The sequence below is a fragment of the Mugil cephalus genome, chromosome 17, assembly GCF_022458985.1.
Source record: "Mugil cephalus isolate CIBA_MC_2020 chromosome 17, CIBA_Mcephalus_1.1, whole genome shotgun sequence".
In the NCBI taxonomy this organism is placed as follows: domain Eukaryota; kingdom Metazoa; phylum Chordata; class Actinopteri; order Mugiliformes; family Mugilidae; genus Mugil; species Mugil cephalus.
This window is the reverse complement of record NC_061786.1, coordinates 13,322,475-13,343,285: the sequence shown is the minus strand read 5'-3', so window position 1 is coordinate 13,343,285 and position 20,811 is coordinate 13,322,475. Positions and strand designations below refer to the sequence as shown.

The following is a 20,811-nucleotide window of genomic DNA, read 5'->3' as shown; positions in this document are numbered from 1 at the left end:
ATCGATGACATGTTTTTCTGTTACGTCCTTGCCTTGAACGTGGCGGGACATGTTAGCCATTAAGCCACAAAAGATATCTGGTCAAATGTGTCCCAGACTCCCTCTGTAACAATGGACCTTGGGTCAGGCTGTCCATTTATGATCCAATCACCCAAGACATACAAATGGGTCCATTTATACCAAAATTTCACTCGCTACTGTAGTTCAGATGTGTTTTAACCCACATTTATTATCAGTAACTTTTTATTTCTGTTGTAAACAGGGTTTGATGAGCATTAATTTTTCTTTTTCCTTCACTTAATTTAAAGATAGAAACTTCTTAGCTCAGCTTTGTCCTTCTCCCATTTGACTTTGCAGAGAGGCCCTCCGACTCTTTGCTTTACTGTCCCCCTCGGGACGCCAGAGTCGGAAGAATAAGTAAAGCACTTCTTCCCACTTATTTCTCCTGCCCCAAATAGCCTCTCACTCCAGAAGTCATTATCCTCATTTGAGGCCATTTTCTGCCAAACCATTTGGTGTTGTTCGTCGCTCTGCCTGTGTCTTTACAATGATGAGACCCATGCTGAGCAGACAGGCCTCCTCTCTTGTGATTATGTAACAGTTCCCTGAACTGTTACATAAAGCCAGGATGCTGGAAATAGGTCGGGTTGTGATGACCTACATGTATAGCTACGGGAATAAGGAGGGGAGAGCGGGAGATCAAAAAATTACCAAGAGCCTGTTTTTTTTTTAATCAATTAGTTATTCGCTTATTATTAGTTGTTATTTTCATGCAGTATTTGTTGTTCATAATTTCCTTTAGCATTGTTGGTCGATCCTGCTTGAGTTGCTTGGAAAATGGTTTTGGTATCTGGTGATATAGGCATGGATTTGCTAACTGACATCAGTGAACTGCCGGAAATTATTGTGTAGTCGCGTCACGTCGCCTCTGTCTGGGTCAAAAAGTTGCACTTCTGGTAACTCTTCATGCCAGGTTAGCCGTTAGCCGTTAGCTGGGAGGCTAGCAAGAGTTGCAAACTGTCAGACAGAGCTGGTCTCTCCAGAGTCCTCCTGATCAGCTGATCTGCACCCTATTCATTCTAGATGACTGTGTCATTGTGAAAGCATGTCCCCTTTGAATGTCATCGCTTTAGTTTCCTTTTCCAATCTCTTCCTGGGCACAGTTTCTTTTACATGAACAGCCGGTTGAAAAGATCTCACCAACAACATGACACTTAAAAGAAGGCGACTGTCTGCTTGTTGTTGTCACGGCACTTGAATTTATTCACATTGATTGATTTCTGACTTGCAGAATAACTTGAAATGTACCTGCAAATTGCTTGCACCAGGTTTAGGAGCTGATTTAATTGCCTTTAGTATGTGCAGTCGACGGCATTTGCAGTGAAGCAACGTTTGAATTAGGGCAGCTTCTGTTGTCGGCGGATTGCTGTCCACCAACCTGGGAACAAAGCCACTCAAGGACTTCTTAACCTAAGCTGTAGTACGTTTGGCAACGAAGTCATGCACAGTGATTAATGAAGATGATTAATTCCTTGCGCAGGCTTATGAGCGACAGATTCACATTGTAGTGCGACGAGATTAACAGCAGAGAGGGGTTTCCACTTTGCTGCCTCCTTCATCTTGCGGTCTCTGAAACAAAAACGAACCACCTGAGCTGTCCAGCTTTTGCGGCGCTCTGCCGATTCTCCCCATCAAGGTTATGTCTGCCTGTGGCATCTCTAGATCTGGAGACTTAATCTGATCATTAATTAATTGTGCACCCGGGGTTACAGGTTAATCCTGTGTGAATCAAGTGCTTTACAGTTTTTCACCAACAAGCGGCATCAGAAAAGGTTGTTTTCGTTAACGGACGAAGTCCTTGATTGCCTAAAACCATCGTCGTTTTTTTTTTTCTTTTCTCTTTTTAATGAAGTCATTGAAAGCTGTAGCCTTGGTCTTTTTTTTTTTTTTTTTTTTTTTAAATGGACTACGACAAACAAAGCTGCCTCAAAGAGATAGAGAGGAGTTTGATGGATTTGTATAAGATGGATTATCCCCAAAAGCTGTTCTCAGTTCTCAGATCTATTGTAATTTGTCAATAATGCAGACTTCACATTAGTACGGTAATATCAAGAGAACATGTTTTGTCCGATCAGCCACAACATTAAAACCACTGACAGGTGAAGTAACATTTATCATCTTGTGACAATTCAGTGTTCCGCTCAGAAACCTTTGGTCCTGGCATTAATGTGGATGTTTCTTAGACATGTAGCACCCACCTTGGCCAGACCAGGCACCCCCACCCCATAGCAATGACAGCAGCCATCCCCAGCAGGATGCAGCTGGACACAGGCGTTGACTTGGCCTCCAAATTCACTAGATCCTAAACTGATCAAGTATCTGTGGGATGCACTGGAACAAGCCTGATCCACAGAGGCCCCTCCCCTCAACCCATAGGACCCAAAGGCCCCCATTAACTAACATTGTGCTGCCAGACACCACAGTACAACCTCAGAAGGCCCGTGTCCATTCTGAGATGAGTCACAACTGTGTTAGAGGCGTAAGGGAGACCTACACAATATTAGGAAGGTGGTCATAATGTAATGCCTGGTCTGTGTACATGTTTCAGTAGAATAACTGGCAGTTATCAGTGAGATATGGTTTGTCCCTTTCCCCTTTCCCCAAACTGCTAAAAATACTATTTACGCCCTGTTTTAATTTACAGTTATTATCTTAATTGTCGAAACCAAAGTTTGTCATTTAACCTCCTTCTAGCACTGGGAGCGAGAAGCATAAATAGATGAGCCGTGCTTCTGTGGGAAGCCTCGCCTGCGAAAAGTATGCGTCCCTCAATGAGAACTACAGAGTGTTGAAAGTTTAATTAGAGTGTGGTGCCTTCGGGGATCTCGGTGTCTGCCTGACAGTTTGCCTGTGTTGTCAAGAAGATTTAGGGAAGTAGTCAAGAAGTAATAACAATAAGGTGTCAAGACAGTGATCGTCCATTCTTCCTTATGGCAAAGTGGAATGCGAGACATGTTTTGATGTGAAGTGGCTCTTTGCTTTATGAATGTTCCGAATTTGGAAACACAGCACGTTTCTGAGACGTTATAATGGATGATGAGTGTGGTACAGAATGCATACATGTTTGCTGAGCTTCTTGTGCAAACGCAGGGTTTTTCACCGCCATCTGACCGCTATCAAGAAATCTGAATGACTGAGTCTGCAGGTGGTAAATAAAACATAGACACCTTTCTTGTAATCATACCCGTAATTTGAAAACCACCTGGGGATGCCTGTTCGCTGGCACAGTCAATTATAAATAAATTAAAAATTAACAAGAATTAAACAAACCGAACATCTCTCTGAGTGTCATTTTGGAGTCACGACGGCAGCTCGGCTCTGTGAAGTGTCGGACTAAAAACCCAGAGTGCCTGTTTTCTCTCGTAGCATCACCATGAGGTTAAAAGTTTTGTTTTCTAAACATTTTTCAGATGGATTGCCATGAAATTTGTCCTTTGTCGCAATGTGCTCCAGGATAACGCTGATGATTTTGTGGCCTCATCCAGGGAATTTGGTGCAAATATTGAATTTGACTGCACTGATGTTGCTCTAGACCAGATCTTGTTTAAACATTCAGAAAGAATTGTAAATATGCTGGAACAACTCAACTCATGAAAAACGGCACAAGGTGTAGACCTGGCCTCTAAATTCACTAGATCCCAAACTCATCAAGTATCTGCGGGATGGTCCGTAGAGGCCCCTCCCCTCAACCCATGGGAGCCAGAGCCCCCCACTAACAACATCCTGTCGGCAGACACCACAGGACACCCTCAGAAGGCCAATGTCCATTCTCTGATGAGCCACAACTGTCTTAGAGGCGTAAGGGAGACCTACACAATATTAGGAAAGTGGTCATAATGTTATATTATGCCAGATGGGTGTATATTTCACAACAACCTGGAAAAGTCCTGCTTCTTCCAGTGGACAGCGTTGGAATCTTATTTTAAACAAAAGTGTCAGTGGATTGTCAGTTTAAAACATGACTGAGCAAGTCTCTCTTTAAGATGGGAAAGTAGCATGTAGTTTTAGTGAAAGCGCACATAAGCACCGTGGCACTCTGAGCTACATTAATAAGTGTGTTTTCAGCTGACGTGTCATTTGTTTCACAATTTTCGTGCTGTGGTGCAAATTCACAAAAACCTTTTAGTTACTTGAGACCCAGAGAAATAAGCCTCAGAATCATTCCATGTAATCCTTTGTACACTAAGTGTGAAATAATTGGGGTCATTTGTTTTATAATGCAGTTCAGAGCCTTGCAGTTACATGTTGGGTCTCTCTCAGTTTTATTTGCATTTGTCTGGACAAAAATCTTTTCCCTTCCTCTCCGGGTTCACTGAACATTCTCCTCCCGCTGGTCACAGGTTCGATGGCACCCTGCCTGCCCACGCAGGATACCACTTTAGATGAATCACTTCCAGGTCATGTAGTTTGTCCAGATGACAGGTGCTAGATGTACGTGTTTGTGTTTGTGCTTGTGCGTACGAGAACAAAGAGCCGGAGATTGAGAAAGTGTTAAAAATTTTGAGGGGATTTTTGTTCCTTAAAGGTACTAAACTAGAGAAAATGACAATTATTTACCAATTACTACATCTCTTTGTAGTGATTTTCAGAAACAGCAGTGACTGTTACGTCAGACTCGATGTGTGACTCTTAATGGGACACTTCCTGATTAGATTAGTCTATGATCATGAACAGACAAAGCTGTTTGATTCCTTAATACCTTTTGTGTTGCAAAAGAGTTGGGGCGCCCAGGGGGGGATTTTCAGCTCCCTGTCCTTTGTTTTTCTTACACAACTTTCTGTGTGTTTTTCCGTTAAGGGGGAATGTCGTTACGAACAGGAGCTTCTTCCTCACCTACACAAATTGGATGCGGTGAAAAGTGGACAGAAAAAGCTCAAGGCCACAAAAATCCGCACCAAAACAAAATCGTCTCGCCCGTCTTGGTCTGAACTGGAATATATCGACGAGGATGAGGAGACACAAACTGAAGCGCTTGTACTGAAACCTCCTGTTGAACATACTACTGAAGCACCTCATGGTCACATTGAGGAAGGGGCAGTTTGTTCTTCTCCATCAAAAGACGACTTCCCGGTTGCTGATCTCGATGTTGACTGCGTTTTTGTCAATGAGGTTGTCACAAACGCATCCAATAATACATCCAGAGATCCTGAAAACGTGGACAATAGCTCACAGCTGAATGCTGAAAACGAGGAAGATGTTGAACTTCAGGGAATGTTCTACCTTCCTCGGTGGGATCCAGCTCCACTCCGCCACTCTGATGAACTTACATCAGAGAGAGATGAAAGTCTGAAGGTCATCTTGGCCAACGTGGCCGAGCTCCTTTCCAGATCTCCGACGTTTGACGTCTCAGAGTTGGAAAAGGCTGCACAGTTGCTTCCTTCGTCCCCTCAGCCGCCTCATCAGCCATTCCCGGTTAGCTTTACTTTGGACGTGGACGACGATGAAGATGACGACGTGATGATGAGAAGCGGTGACGATGCCTCCCTTACGGTGGAAGTGGCTCACCACGAGCAGCAGACTGTTAGAGTAGCCACCACCGCCGCTGCTGCCGCTGCCCCCGCTGCCGCCAGCAGCCCGAACTGGGATGAACTTTTTGAGGACGAAGACGTGGAAGATGATCATAACGCGAGGTTTGACATGGAGGAGGCAGATGATGAAATATGCGATGACTTCACGGACGAATTGGTTCATGTGCAAGATAATGGGGAAATTAAAGGTGGCGGCACGAGCGAGGGAAATGTCACCTGGGACGAGGTGAGGGGTGAGGAGATGCCAGATGGTGGAGGTTCTCGGGCCAGCTTTCAGATGGATGAGAGCATAGATCTGTTCGAGGACGATGAAGCCTTCCTGCAGATGACTATTCCAGATATCCCAACTCCTGAGGACGGTGTCACACCCAGGACATCACCCGACGCTACAGGCGCTGCTAATAGCAAAGAGATGACTGTGAACACCTCAACAAGCCCAAGCACACAGTCAACTGCACATAGACTGAACACTAAGATTACTTCTAATCCCAAGCTGTTAGATCATAACACTACAGAGACAGAACTTAATACACCAGCACAAGCTAAACCCGGAGCAGATAAATCATTGACACGCAACATGGTTACGCCTCACTTTAAATCTCCTACAGAGACATTTGATACCTCGCATGACTTCTTTTCCGTAAACTTTGACCTTGGTTATTCACTAGAAGACTCAGAGGACGAGACAGCAGTGGAGGCCCTTCCTGCCCCACATATCCCGGCTCCTTCCCCTCCTAACGACCAGCGTGACTCCACTGAGTCTTTACCAGCCGTCTCTAATTCTTCTACTCCCTTCAACAGCTCCATTAGACAGCCTGTTCGGAGCGGATCCAAAATTTCCACGCCGCAAATGCTGTCAGAGCGCCGGATGTCAAAAAGCGGCGCGCTCCCATCGCCAATCATGTCACCAAGAGCGAGGCGGACCCTCTTGCCCGGTGTCGCTGGGTCCATGTGTTCCAGCTTGAAACGAAAACAATGGGAAGTTGGCTCCGCTGTGGCGGAAAGCGAAGAACTCTGGTTACGTCCGGAATCCGTTTGTGTGGTTGACTCTCCTTCTCCTCCTCATCCAGGTTTGCTTCATCTTCAAAAAAAAAACATGATTCATAAATTTAGTTGTCTCATTAATCCAGTTTGACCCGCGTGTTCTTTCGTAGATGAATGCGGCAGCGACAGTGAAGAAGAAGTCGTGCTTCATAAAAGAAAACATCAGAAAAGGGTCAACCCATTGTCCTCCCCAGAAATGGTGAGTAAGCTTTGTGGAGATGAAAGTGAAGGTTGAAATTAATGATTATATTAAGTCTATGTTATATTAGTAAGTTTCCTGAAGATGTTTCACAGCTCAATTAAGTGGCTTCTAACTGAGTGGTGTGGGATTTATCCACCTGAAACTTGCTTGACTAAAGCCTCGTTTAGGGTACTGCAGGACGTGCTGTTGATGACATAACCTACCCACATAGCTGAAGCTGTTGGGAGCCATTTATTTTTGTGCGCTTGCTGTGTAAAAACACCACCTGGGTAATTTTTGTTTCTACTTCCTGCTTCACTTTCAACGATAGCGACTGAAACTTTCACAGACATTTCGCCGAAGATGAGTCATTCAAATGTTTGTATCTCCAGACCTCCTCAGTTAACCTCACAGAGTCTTTACTGACACAGAACAACAATCAGTTCGCAAATTGCAGAAATGTAGAAGCAGCGGGAAATGCTATTACCAAGTGGACAAATCCCAGCTCTCCTCATCATGTAGTTATGGTTCTGTGTAGGTGGTCTATGGAGCTGGGGCCTGCGTTTGCTCTGTGGCCAGTTAACAAGCTAACACTCGCCTGAATTAGATGATGACATTCAGATGAACCTGGATGGTATCTTCTTTTCACAGTAAATTGTTCTCATGGTTTATTCCATTCAAGTCAGAGCTGAGAATGACATCTCACCTGAGTTATCTCCGTTCCAGATACAGAAGTTGGAAAACTAGATTGCCGCCTCCACAAAAGCTCTTGCCTTGTCTGAATATAACTTGGTGGGAACTTTGTGTGTCAATATTTACATTTTTTGAGTGCAGAGTGAAATTTTTAAAAAGTTTTCAAAAAATTCTTGATATTAACTAACCAATTAAGTGTTTCGCACTGTTTTGGTTTTACAAAGCAATTTTTTTTAGCCAATGTTAGCGCAACATGGGCTTTTGTTCCCATATAACATACGAAAAAAAAATTTACACCGTAACAACATTTCAACTTATGTATGTGGAAAAATACTGTCAGTGCGACCGATTTAATGCAACAAAAACTAATCAGAGGTGCTAATAAACGGAATATTACAGGAGCTTCTAATTGCTATATACACACGGGGCGGCCATCTTGGAAACTCAACTTGGAGTTAGTGAGGATTCTATGAGTTTCTGAGTAGAAAATCTGACTTTGGGGGGCGTTCCAGTTGACACTGAGAAATTCCGACTGAGTACAACTGGAACACACCATCACTCCCTTTAATGGTAAGAAACTCTAATGAAAGTGTGAATGCCGGTGAAAATGCTGTCACCTGTAGGCACCACTCACAGATGTTCTGACATAAACACTCCCAACCAGTTTACTAGAACTGAAAAAAAAAATAAAAATAATGGACGAGCGGTCAAATGTCGTTTAATTTTTTATCCTAATGAGTCAAAACATGTTTGGAAGATAATTAGTTTACAATCATGCAGGAGATTAATTAAACCATTTTCCCATGCATGCTACTTAATTAACATTCTCTTTGCATATTTTTCAAGCACAAAATAAATTAAGGTGAAGTTCATTCCCATGCTGTGGTATTTAAAAAAAAAAGAAAAAAAAAAAGGATAAAGATAAGAGACATCAGATTCAGACTTCTCTGTCAGCTTCCAAGGTGCTTGCAGTTGTCATGACAACCAGCATCTGTGCAGTGAGGAATCGGTTTTGGTTTTTGAAATGTCAAACCAAACCCACCTTGATTCACCACCCGGACAAAAAATTAAAATATTTATATTCTGTATTTAAAATGTTTTTTTTTTTTCTGCTAGTCCAAGATCTGCAGTGATGTGGACTCCCCGGTGGTGGTGAAACGGAAACGTGCTGCCATCCTCGACATTGTAAGATTCTCCCCATTAACAGTGATGTGCGCCGCATATCTCAATCTGTTCGACATAGTTAAACAAGTTCCTCGCACGCATCGCTCATTTCTGCTCATCGCTTAATAACATGCAGCATCACAAAGGCATTATCGGCACACAGCATTTGACTAATTTAGTTGTGTCCGTTCCAGTCTGAGGAGAGAGACGGCGAAGCTGTTTCGGACGACGACTTCCAGAGAGAGCCTGCGCTTGCGCGCAGACACTTGGAGCAGCAAGCTGCGAGGCAGCGAGTCCAGCAGATCAAAGACAAGGTCTGTGCGGCGCCGGATGGCCATGCAGGAGTCTGTGATCTGAATCTCACTGATGACATTTAGCTGTCACATTTTTATTTTGTTTCACGCAACAGTGCACGCAAACATGCTCTGGTTGATGTCTGGTTGTACTAGAAGGTGCAGAACCTCAATAATATTTTCAGTATATGAACACATTTTTATTTTTTTACCTTAAACCTGAAATAATTGATTATTTTAATAATAATATAATAGTTGTACCAATTAAGAGAAGCAGATATAAGTTATAGACACAACATTGACTCTATTTTAGTTTGTTCTTGGTCTCTACCACCTCCTTAGGAACACAGTGACAACCATGGATCTGGTTCACTTTCCCTATTTGGTCTTAAACTTGATATAATCAATTCTTTGGTTTTGGTCTCCTGCCGCACATATCTGGCACTAAATTGTCTTGCTTTGCTTGCTCGCAGTAAAGAGAAATGCAAATGGTGTTTGCAAATTTTCCTTTGTCTTTTTCCTTTTCCTTTTTCTGTGTACTCCTTCAACTTTCAGTGAAATGTCACTGAATGTCTCTCGGGTTGTCCCTCGGCGTCGGTCGACCCTGACGTTTTCATTTTGTCCCTTTTGTCAGCGCGCCGACAGTCGTCGAAAAGGCTGTCAGTTCTTGGACGAAGAAGCGGAGCTGTCCGCGGACGAGGAGGGGGCAGAGGTTTCGTCTGACGAAGAGGACGGAGAAGAACAGGATCACTCTCTTGACGGCTTTGTGGTGGACACCACGCAGCTCTCTCAGGGACTGAATGGTACGGAGGGATTGTTATTCTAGGGACATGTTTCAGTCTTGCAGGCAGCTGAGTGACGTTTGCACATCTGTTCTCCTCTCTGTCAGACTCGGACATGCATGGAGTTTACTTGAAGTCGGTGAGAAGCCCTGCGGTCCAGGGCAAATTCAAAATGTCCTACAGAAACAACCACAACATTGACATCTTCTCCCAGGTATCATTTATTTTATTTAAAAAAGCGACAAAAACAAAAACTAGTTTTTGTTGTTTAACTATCGACTCCATTCATGTTCTTAACCTTTGGGACCAGGTGCCTGAGATGGATGAGACATACGCAGAAGACAGCTTTGTGGTGGGCAGTGATGAGGAAGAGCCGGAGAGCGGCGAAGACGAGGCTGAAGATGTCGACCTAATCCCCGAGGCCTCGTTCGTGGACGGTAGGAGGCAGTACGCCACCAGACGCCGCGTTTTCCTGCACAAAGCGAGGTCGAGAGGCGGCGCTGTGACCCGAGCCGAGCCTGCACCAGAGCAGAGGGCTGGGGTCAAAACCAAACGCACCCGGGTCTTGCGCATTAATGATTCTAGCGAGGAAGAGATGGAGGAGGTTGTTGAAGAGAAGGGTCTCCCCGTGCAGCCAATGACGGCACAGCGGCAGGAGACGGCCGCATCCTCTGCTTCTACGAGCTTAGCATCCAGGGTCTCATTGTTGACTAAAGCCAGAGGGAGCTCAGTGGATGAAGAAGAGAAAAAAGAGAGGTAAAGGAATCCTCACATCTGCAGTTGCACTCATGAATCAGTGACAACTTCAGCATTGTTTTCTTCCTCCTGTAGGTGTCGCCAGAGGTTAGAAAATCAACACCTCCTCTCTGACGAGTTAGACTTTGTGGACTCGGAGATCCCTACTTCCTCAAAGAAACAATCCCAGGTATGAACAAACAAGAATCCACACACAGAGTTAATAAACCGGTCAGCACGACTTTACCACACCCTGAACGATGTTTTGTTTTCCTTTGTGTAGCCGCTCCCTGCACCTCCAGTTCTTCAGGAGTCCACGTCCCATGCCTCGTCAGTCGGCGAGGCGCCCGCTTCGTCCGGGTCCGTTTGCATCCTGGTGGACAGTCGATGCATCAGCAGCGGCGTGGAGCTGATGACCAGCCTGCGCCAGCGGCACGCGGCCGCCGTGCACGTCTGCTCGCTGGACGGCAGCTACTTCATCGTCAGCAACCGCATGGCGGTGGAGAGGCACAGCCAGTCAGACCTGGCCGCGATGCAGAACCGGAAGCGGCTGGCCGAGAGAGTGATCAACCTGCAGGGCCTGTTTGAGCGCGTGTGCCTGATAGTGGAGAAAGATCGGACCAAGACAGGTGCGTTTTCAGAGTGTGGGTCTTGTACTGTGTATTTTGGGGCCTGACAAGGTGCCATTCATGCAGCAGTTAAATGGTTTTCTGTGTGAGATCATATATTCCTGATGCAAGGCGTCACCGCTCCAGGTGAGGCGTCACGTCCGTTTCAGCGAACGCGTTACTACGACAGCACTTTGGCAGCGCTGGTGCGCACAGGGATTCGCGTCCTGTGGAGCGATGGCGCAGAGGAGAGCGCCGGCCTGCTCGCCGACCTGGCTCGGCTGGAGCACCGGAAGGGTCAGGGAATCTCTGTACCGCCGGAGGTCAAAGGGCAGCACATGCAGCTGGCCCTGCAGCTGTACTCGAGCCTGCCGTCAGTCAGCTACGTCCATGCCCTCAACATGAGCCACAACTTCAAGTCAATAGCACAACTAATAAACAGGTAAAGGAAGAGTGTGAATTCAGTTTGGTTGTCCTCAGTGCGGCATCTCCTCTGATGTGCTCGTTTCCTCCTGCAGCTCCATCGAAGACATCCAGAAAGGAGGCTGCATGAGTCGACCCAGGGCCGAGGAGGTCTACCGCTTCTTGCGCTACTCCAGTGACTCCATCCTCATGAACGCTTCCAAACCAGGAAAAAGCTAGCAGACACCGTAGGAATCTCGCAAACTAAAATACATCTCTGGCTTCCCATCCTTTGTGGTTCCAGAGTTTCTTTACTTTCCTCTACCTGCCTGATTTGTCTCAGTGAGACAGGAGCCTCAGGATATTGGTTCATGCTTTTTGCACAACATGTTAAAGTGTTTAACTTAAAACTCGCACTGGCAGTCATCCTGTCAAACAGTTTCAAGGCGCACTGTGGGAACACAATTGTCAACACTTGAATAATTTATTGTGAAAATAATGGGTTAATTTTGAAACGTGTCACATTACGTTAATAAACAGTGATATTTTTGTACCCGTGTTGCACAGTAAGTGAATCTTGTAATGTTCACCTGTAACCACTAGAGGTCAGCCTTTCACCACTTTAACAGAACATGGATTTCAGTTCTTTGACTCTGGAAAGCAAATCATCCAAATACTCATCCTCAAGTTTGTAAAACCCATTCATGTCTGACGTACTTTATAAAAATACTAGTAGCAAGTACTGTGTGTACAGCTGGGAAAGGCTCCCTGCGAACCTCTTTGAGGACAAGCTATTACGGAACATGAATGAAGAACTACGCATTTCAGAAAGAAAAAAAAATGGTTTTATTTCACAATTCTATTAAAGAAATACATATAGTGCTACTTTGGTGCAAGGTATTGTACATAAACAAGTACAGAACACAAAAGTAACGTGCTAAAAGCAGCCCTTTTACAAAGATATCAGTATCATCCAACACTAAAGACAAACGCATTAAAAAAAAAAAAAAAGAACCAACTGACAAATACAGGGTTGCAATTAAGATAAATCTAAAGCCTAAAAACCTCTCACATGGAAAGACTGATAGGAAAAACCAAATTCACAGTATGTACACGATTACGTCTTTGGACAACTCCAAATGAAGTTCTACAGCCTCCCGTGTTAACCTCGTTAACCGTGTTAGCCATGAAGATGTGCACCATCTTCGTAGGGGGAAAGTAACAGTTTCTGCATTTGTCGTTCGCATTGCAAATACGTAACGGAGCAGTGCAAGTGCTACAAATGTATGTCTGTTGTGCGCAGGTTTATTTATGTTAAACCTGAAGAGCACGGAGAGGCAAGGCGTGGAGAGAAGTAGATAATGTAACGAAAGCTCACAGGCGGCACAAACGAATTTAAGCATGCACAAAAAAAAAAAAGTAGTTAAATCTGCAGCTCATGATTTCAGTTGCAGGAAATATTACTTTCTCTGCCTTTAGGTGCCACAAGTTAGTGTTTACTGGTCTGACAGCGCCCCTTTGTGGAGAATGTGGAGCCCGTCCCCCTGTGCTTCACATCTGATTACCGTCCTTTTTTCACAATCCGTCCCTTTTACTCAACACTGTAACATAATCTTGCATCAGTTAGTAGGAAAATGCAAAATCTATGCAATTAATTTTTTAAACCGTACACGTGCTCAGGATCACATCATAAGGTGCTTCTTTGGACACTTCATTTTGTCCAGAAAAATAAGATCACGACGCATCAGATTTGGCTCTGGCTGACTGTGTCAATCGCACATTTTAAAGACATTACTACACATGATCATTTTATGTCAGTTTGTGTCATACTGCAACAGGCCAACATCCGAGCCTGTTCATAATGCCTTTTGTAAAATTCCACATCCAAGGCAGATAATTATACATTAGACAATATAAAAAGAGAATTGTAACCTCAAACCCTACACAGCAGCCACGATTAGGACTAAACTCCTATGACCTTTCATAGGAAGGTTAAAACACTTACAGTTAGGAAACGCACATCTGTAAAAGCATTTGTAGCCGTTACCACAAGATGCTAAAGTGATGTGTTCACATGGAGGTAAACTTGCTTGCTTGACCACTAACAATGAATTAATTAAACTGTAGATAATTTATTTAATGGATTTTAGAAGGGAATTCACAGCCATGCCTGACTTTTTACTCTTTTGGTTGTAACTCTGTGAATACAAGTTTAGGCACGTGCGATAGAACCGGTTGTGAACACGAATTCCAGGAATCTTCACCCAACGCATCAAAAACAAACGTGCGTCTTTTACCTTTCAGGGGCCTCCTGTAACCGCTACTCGCCATGTTACAGTAACTCTCATGTTTCCTAAATCACCTAAAACTCACCTAAAACTATGTACAAAAGCAAGGCTGTTTAAAAGGAGCCCATATTTACAAGTGCAGCTTTTATCTTAAAATATATATATATATTATTTAAATACTACGTCTGGACACTTGGCTGAAGCTTCGTTGACGAAGAACTAGAATCATCTTCAGTTGTCATTATGGACTCACGTTAAAAGCTCGAACGATTGACTTTCTGATCGCTGTAGGGGTGCGCGCTGTTGTACGGTGGCTTACATGCTGGTCGGCTGCGTCTGCGGCTGCAGAGGCTGCAGCTGCACGGACTGCGGCTCAGAGTCCTGAATGCTACACTCCTCTCCCTCGCGCATGTACATTAAAAATAGAGTCACGGTGGCAAATGTGGTGGCGTTCACCGGAAACGCACGGAGCAAAGTGGACGTGAGTCCACGCGTGAAAACCCTCCACCCCTCCTTCTTTAAACTCTGTCTGACGCAGTCCATGATGCCGTTGTACTGGTTGACGCCGCCGACCCCGTCCGCCTGCAGGCGTGACTTGATCACGTCCACCGGGTACGTGGAGAGCCAGGACGCGATGCCCGACATTCCGCCTGCGAACAGCAGCTTGGGGATCATGTATGGATCTTCTGGCTCGCAACCCATGGAGCGCGTTAAAACGTCATACGTGAGGAAATACACGCCGAAGCCAGGCGTCTCACGTATCAGGGTGGTCACCATGCCGCGGTTGATTCCTCTGATTCCCTCCTTCTTGTAGATTCTCACCAGACAGTCCAGGGAGTTCTTGTACAGCTTCCTCTTAGACTTCTTCTCTCCAGTTCCCTGCATCTGCATGCGGGTCTTGGCCAGCTCCATCGGGCAACAGATGACGCACTGGATGGCGCCGGCAGACGCTCCAGCCAGGAACTGGTTGAGAGGCGTGTCTTTGCCAAGCTTGCGCATGGCGTTGCCCTGGACACCAAAAACGATGGCGTTGATGAAGGTCAGCCCCATCATTGGAGAGCCGATACCTTTGTACAGACCGAGTCCCTACAGACAGAAAGAGACCGGGATCAATGAGGGAACACCATCGAGTCAGACTCCACGCTAGCACAAAGAAAAGGTTCTTTATTGAACAAAACAAATGAACAAATCAATTATTTCCACCAATCTGCTTAAACTACCAAGTTCATACATGCGGCAGCGCAATTTTGTTTTTGTTATTGCAAACCCTATGTTGTTTTGTACATTTGAATATGACTGCGGTTGGAATAAAATCCAGTTCCTCCATGTCAAACCGCCATGAGGCTGCGCATGCTTCACTTAGCTCAAATGAAATCCAAAGCTTTATTTAGCCCATGTGAGAATAAGGCTCTGACTGACCCTGGCCATGAGACACACCTCCTCTCCCGTCAACACGCCACATTAGGAACATACTGTCTCATGTCGGCATTCAGAGAGGAGGCGGCAACTTGACACTTTGATTAGTGCATGGACCACGGTGTAGCACATGGTTAAAGCTACACATGTAACTTGACAGCAGCAGTATGATTTTCTAAGGTATCGTTTTGCAGCTATCGTACTTTGAAGTTGGAATCTCGAACGTATCCATTTCGATAGATTATTGTTTTTTGAGTCTGTGTTCAACACCAAATGATCGCTGGGCATATGACCCACAAAGAGTTAGCCTTCTAAACTAGTAAGTAATACTTTGGGGTTTGCGTTGTCTCGTGTTGCTGCGCTTGTTTGATGTTAAGCTCTCCTCTGTGAAGTCAGGCCGATTTGAAAGAGCTTTAGCTGCTAGCTAGAAATCTTACAACAGCGGCATGTATGCTTCGAAACTAATAGAAAATTCTAGTCCTTATGTAACAGGTCAAAAACATGAGCACAAATTCACACACTTACAGACTCCTGACGTATGATTGACTGGAAGCAGTGAAATGTCCCACGGTACAGTGGTTTGTCCACATTTTGAACTTGAAGCCGCACCTGTGGATGACAGCCCTCGACGTTAGAGTCATGTGAAGAAGCGTTACAACCAAAGAGGACCCTAGTAACTACAAACCAATGAGTGCAATACAGATTTACAGGGAAACAAGCAGACGACAGTTTCTGAAATGTTTTCTTTCAAGGTAAAACATTTTTTTTTTTTTTTATGGTTTAGGGGGTCAACATGGGGGGAAAGAAAAAAAAAACACATTAACCAAAAGTGTAAAAATAAAAGATGTCTTCTTTGCTTTACATCTCTATAGCTCTAGACAGGACATTGGGTGAGAGAAAGAAAGACCTGGACCATACTTACTAGGTCACATTTCCGTGGAGAGGTTGTTTATTTCTCTCTCTCATCTACAACACAGTGACACTGTTGCTGTTAAAGACAACCTCCCCCAGCCCCGAGCAGACAGCGGCTCAGGGAGAAATGACACTGAAAGCAAGGTATAACAAGAACCGTATGTGTGCCTCTAAAGTGGCTACGTACAAGAGAAGATAAAAGTTCAGTGAATTCACAAAATGACATGTAAAAACTTCCTCACCTTGCCACCATTTGAACAAAGAAGTAGGCGGACCACCTCATTTCCTAGCTAAAGTGCCAATGACACTTTAATGAAACTGTGACTGGGGATTAGTGAATACCACAGTTATAAACCATTTTCACAGAAGACATTGTGACTTGTCACAGAAGGAAAAGCACAAGTGTATGAATCATGGTTCACTTCTACTAACTGTGCTAGTGAACCCGAATATTAAAAAATATATAAACTTCAGCTAGATTGTAAGTAGTGGAGTAGGTTTCTGGTTCAACCCCATTTTTCTTCCATTCAGCCATTAAAGGCGTGTAGTAGGTGTGTTGACAGCGAGAGGTGACATTTCATACACACAATCTATGGGCAAAGACTTCATTCTGTTGTGTTGGCTTCATTCTGTTGTGTTTACACTGTGACCGGCAGTTGGTTTGCGCAATCACCTGGCAGGTATTCTTCTAAACGTGTGCTAACGTAAAAGCTGACCTCGCAGATGCAACGGTGAAGGCCACCCGAGGCAGACTTCGTGCCAACTCTGGGCAATAAAAAAAGTTCTTTAAATATTCACGTACTGGAATGTTCAGATGAAATGAAGAGGTGACATCTACCTCTTAGCGTCCTCATTTGCTTGATCTCGTTGTGTACTGGGTCACTAAGCCCAACAGCCCATCTCCCTGAGAGATGATGACCTCCGGCAATAACTCGACATCGTCACTTGGGTTGAAAGCCACAAAGTGGAGTCTAAACGGTGCAGTACACCTAGCAAAAACTAGGGCAACAGATGTGCACCAATGGGGTGGGCTACAGTCTTGTTGATTGTAGAAGGCAAGTGCAGAGAAATGCCAAATGGTGCCAGGGTGTTAGAGAGACGTTTTTCCTACTTTGAAATGAATACATTATTATTATATAAGGACCTCCTCTACATGGAATGAATCTATCATCAGTGACATGGATGCACAGCCTTTCCTGCTCTGACATGTCAATATGTCTGCTGTGAAACATATCTACAGAGGTAATGGTCGCTAACCCTAAATAGCATTGTTGCATCTCCTTCTTGTGAACTTCAGCATACACTCATATTAAATTAAGCTAAGAGGCTAAAGTTTTGTCTGTTTTCTCTGAAGTGGTTGGTCGTTGAGAAATAATGACATAACATAATAATGACACAACCTGTACATTATCGCTGATGTAACTACAGTAGTCCGTCGGTCCATTCCTATTGCTCAACTTTGTAAATCAACTATGTAATTCCTCTCGTCCTCAACGTGCACATTTGCAAAGACAGTGGTCTGACTTACAACATTTTAACAGCCAAGCACTGAATCACGTCATTGCCTAACAAGAGTAAATAAATGGGAGGATGGAAGAAACGCCCACCTTTACAGTGTCAAATGGATGTCCAACCAAAACACCAGCAGCACCTAAAAAAAAAACAGAAAAACAAAAGAGAGATTTAATATCTCATTATACTGAAGAAACCTGTGTACCTTAGTGAGCAGGGACTATTGAAGTGTACACGACAATAACATTTGATTCCTGTTAAATCATATCCACAAATACAATCAAGCGATTAAAATCCTTTGTTTAAGAAAATTCCTTATGATCACCTTATAACAGCTAACACCGCCCATCATGAGACTGCGAATGATAATCAGATGGTCACTGCACTGTACTCAGTGACGAAAGCTTAACGGTGGCCTGTCCTTGACATATGTCAATGTGCCAAAAAACCCATCTTGCAACATTTTTTGTCGGGCTAACTTATTAGCCAAAAGACGAGGTATTTTATCTTCAAATGTTGCACCCCAATGCTAGAAAAACTAATATGAAAAGATAACATGTCAGGGATAATCTAATAGATGTTTTGCTTTCTATGCTTGCGGGGAAAGTTAGATGTACATTTAAACTTCTCCACCGTTGTCACACGTCAGCGACCCCGTCATCCTCCGTGACCTGGAGCCGGGTAACTGATAACCACTGATAATGGGCATTTCAGTGAAGCCATGATATTGCAGGTCTTAAATGCCATCCAATCTGTTGCAGTGATATATATATATATAAACTACCAACGACCACTACGAGCGCAGTGAAAATCCTAAATGGGTCTTTAATAAAAATAAATAAATAAAAAAAAGGTGTGACATATGTGAATCCGTTAATGCAAAAAAATGCCCCCCATCCCCCAGATGATCAGTGTCAAAAAACTGCTAGTCCAAAAATTAGTTACATCTCATTTAAAATACACCCTTCACCTACGGAAAACAGGCAACAAAACTAAAATAATCTAGGCCATATGAATAAAACTTTCATCTCAACTAAAATCAATACGAGTAGGGACTCTCCTGAACTGTACAGTTTTTTGTGCACCTTTATCCCATTATTTATTACCAATTACTTCCTCTTCAATATCATAACATATAATCCCTGTAACGCCTGTTCACATTTACCCTGTCTACCCACTTTTAATCACTTATTTACTTTATTCATACAGCCATGTTTACATCCTCTACGGAAGGCTTAAAAAGTTTCCTATATTCATGTTGCACTATTCTTTTCTTCTTTAAAAGTCTCTTTCTCCACGTCATGGTGCTCACATGCGTCTCGAATAGAGTTTCCTGGACCTGAATCCCACTAAAGCACGTCCATCTGGTGGAACTTGATGTGCCCAGTTTGGGAAGACCTGGCCTTGGCTGGGCGAAGACAAAACAGATGATGATATTCCCAAGAGTTAGTGGTGAATGTGAGCTACCTCCATTCAAACCAAAAGTAGTAGTAGTGCAGTTTTTGGCCTCTACTGGGCTCCTCAGGGACGGCAGACATGAAAAAAATTATTTTCTTTCAGAGGACAAATTGGGACATTTGTGGAGTTTAGTTGGGAGTTTAATTCACGAAAAAACTGCCAGCAGAGCAGATGTGTCAACCACTCCCAGCTGTGTGAGTTACAGGTGTGGAATGTTGACGTCACATCCGCGATTTTAACGCAACTTGAAAAACACAAAACAGAAAAACTGCTAAAGCTGTATTTTTAGCCCCCGAACTAGCCCAATTTCTTTCGCTTACAGTGTCTCACAGATAACATAGCCTGAAACAGAAACGCAAAGTAGCACAGAGCATATCACAATAAAACCCGAGCTGTCCACGCACCCCAACTTGATTTATTAGCTTTGCTAAAGCTAAAGCTAATAGCTAGCTTCATCTGGCTAGCTAACATCCCACTTACCTCCAAAACATCCAGCAGCGAAGTCCAATGCCATTCCTTAAAAACTGCAACGATTGGAATGCGTCGGTATGACTCGGTGTGTGGCAAACGTGTTTAAACAAGCTTTTGGTGAATAGTTTGTGATAAATACTGTTGCATGTACTTGTTTTTTTCGCACCCGGCTCAGGTGTTCAGCCAGGCTACCAGGGGCTTGTTCTCTCCTTTAAGTGGCTGAGCAAACGGAGAACACGGATGTGTAGTGTATAATAATGATGATCACCCGGAGCTCGAACAAACCCGCTAACAGACCTATTTCTGCTGATGTGTCCTCTGTCCTACTACTAGGGGTGCTCTTTCTGCCAAACCCTTTTCTATTTCTGTACCAGTAAGCAGGAGGCGGGGATTCGGTGGAGGAGAAGAAGCGTGGACGTGTGTGTCTGTCCTTTTTAAGGAAGCCCAATCGGATCACTCGGAGGCAGACAACTCCCCTAGCGGACACCCTCCGCCCCCCGCGCCCATTGGACGGCGCGGAGTTATAACTCTAAATCGTCGAACGTCAAAGTCAACAGTGTTATCGATGTGCGGTCCCTGCTGTCGGCTTGTGCGTGTGTGTCCAACTAGGCTATTTAAGCCAGATGATTGGGAGGCCGTGAGGCTCGGAAGGACACACGATGAAGAGCCCATGTGACACGCAAGCATCAGTAATTTGAGGACACATATCCTGACATGCTGCTTTCTAATATTAATTAACACATACACCATCTGGTTTGCAGCTTCCAAAGCGCAGCAGGTCATTAAGAAGAGGTTAAGCAAACAAACAAAATCTGGAAGAAAGCCTCACACAAAACTACACGTGTGCAGGCAAGACGGACGAACCAGCAGCTACAGGAAAGACACAGGGGTTGTGGTGCACCTTCCCCATGTGCAATAGGAACAGACAGACATCTACATGGTGACATCTGCCAAGAAACCTCTGGATTGGCCAGACTAGTTGAGGTTAAGGGAGTTTGTCACAAGTCTGAAGAACAAACTAAACTATGCTAACGATCTCTCCGTCTCCTTGATAATGGGATCCCCTTTGTCATAGCTGTGCCTCTCAGCTTCCGTGTGTCTGGTGTTTGGGCCCTACAGGAACGTCCTTCAGATTATCTGTAAACCGCAGCGTAGGAATTATGATATCTGGCCTCCCAAGTGCCACATAGTCCTCCCAGGCTCGGGTAAGTGAGTTCAACTTTGCCTGCACGCTATAACACTGCAACTGGATACTTTACTCAGA

The 20,811-nt window shown here is 44.3% G+C and overlaps 2 protein-coding genes across 2 annotated transcripts in view; one reads left to right on the top strand and one right to left on the bottom strand.

Annotated features, from left to right (window-relative positions):
• The window catches only part of fancm (FA complementation group M), a 37,925-nt gene extending 25,882 nt beyond the window's left edge, over positions 1 to 12,043 (top strand). The window contains exons 14-24 of the mRNA XM_047610899.1: positions 4,858 to 6,658; positions 6,743 to 6,831; positions 8,623 to 8,691; positions 8,865 to 8,984; positions 9,598 to 9,766; positions 9,853 to 9,959; positions 10,056 to 10,501; positions 10,577 to 10,670; positions 10,764 to 11,109; positions 11,236 to 11,530; positions 11,607 to 12,043. Coding sequence (XP_047466855.1) covers positions 4,858 to 6,658; positions 6,743 to 6,831; positions 8,623 to 8,691; positions 8,865 to 8,984; positions 9,598 to 9,766; positions 9,853 to 9,959; positions 10,056 to 10,501; positions 10,577 to 10,670; positions 10,764 to 11,109; positions 11,236 to 11,530; positions 11,607 to 11,730 — 3,660 coding nt within the window. The 3' untranslated portion in view covers positions 11,731 to 12,043. The remainder of the gene's footprint in view (positions 1 to 4,857; positions 6,659 to 6,742; positions 6,832 to 8,622; positions 8,692 to 8,864; positions 8,985 to 9,597; positions 9,767 to 9,852; positions 9,960 to 10,055; positions 10,502 to 10,576; positions 10,671 to 10,763; positions 11,110 to 11,235; positions 11,531 to 11,606) is intronic.
• A 269-nt stretch (positions 12,044 to 12,312) lies between these two features.
• On the bottom strand, positions 12,313 to 20,131 carry LOC125023561 (mitochondrial basic amino acids transporter). Its single transcript, XM_047610901.1, has 4 exons — positions 19,557 to 20,131; positions 17,714 to 17,757; positions 15,720 to 15,803; positions 12,313 to 14,864 (listed from the first exon to the last, which is right to left on the bottom strand). The coding sequence occupies exons 1-4, from the start codon at positions 19,588 to 19,590 to the stop codon at positions 14,094 to 14,096; spliced, it is 933 nt and encodes a 310-aa protein (XP_047466857.1). The 5' UTR covers positions 19,591 to 20,131; the 3' UTR covers positions 12,313 to 14,093.
• Positions 20,132 to 20,811: the final 680 nt, after the last annotated feature.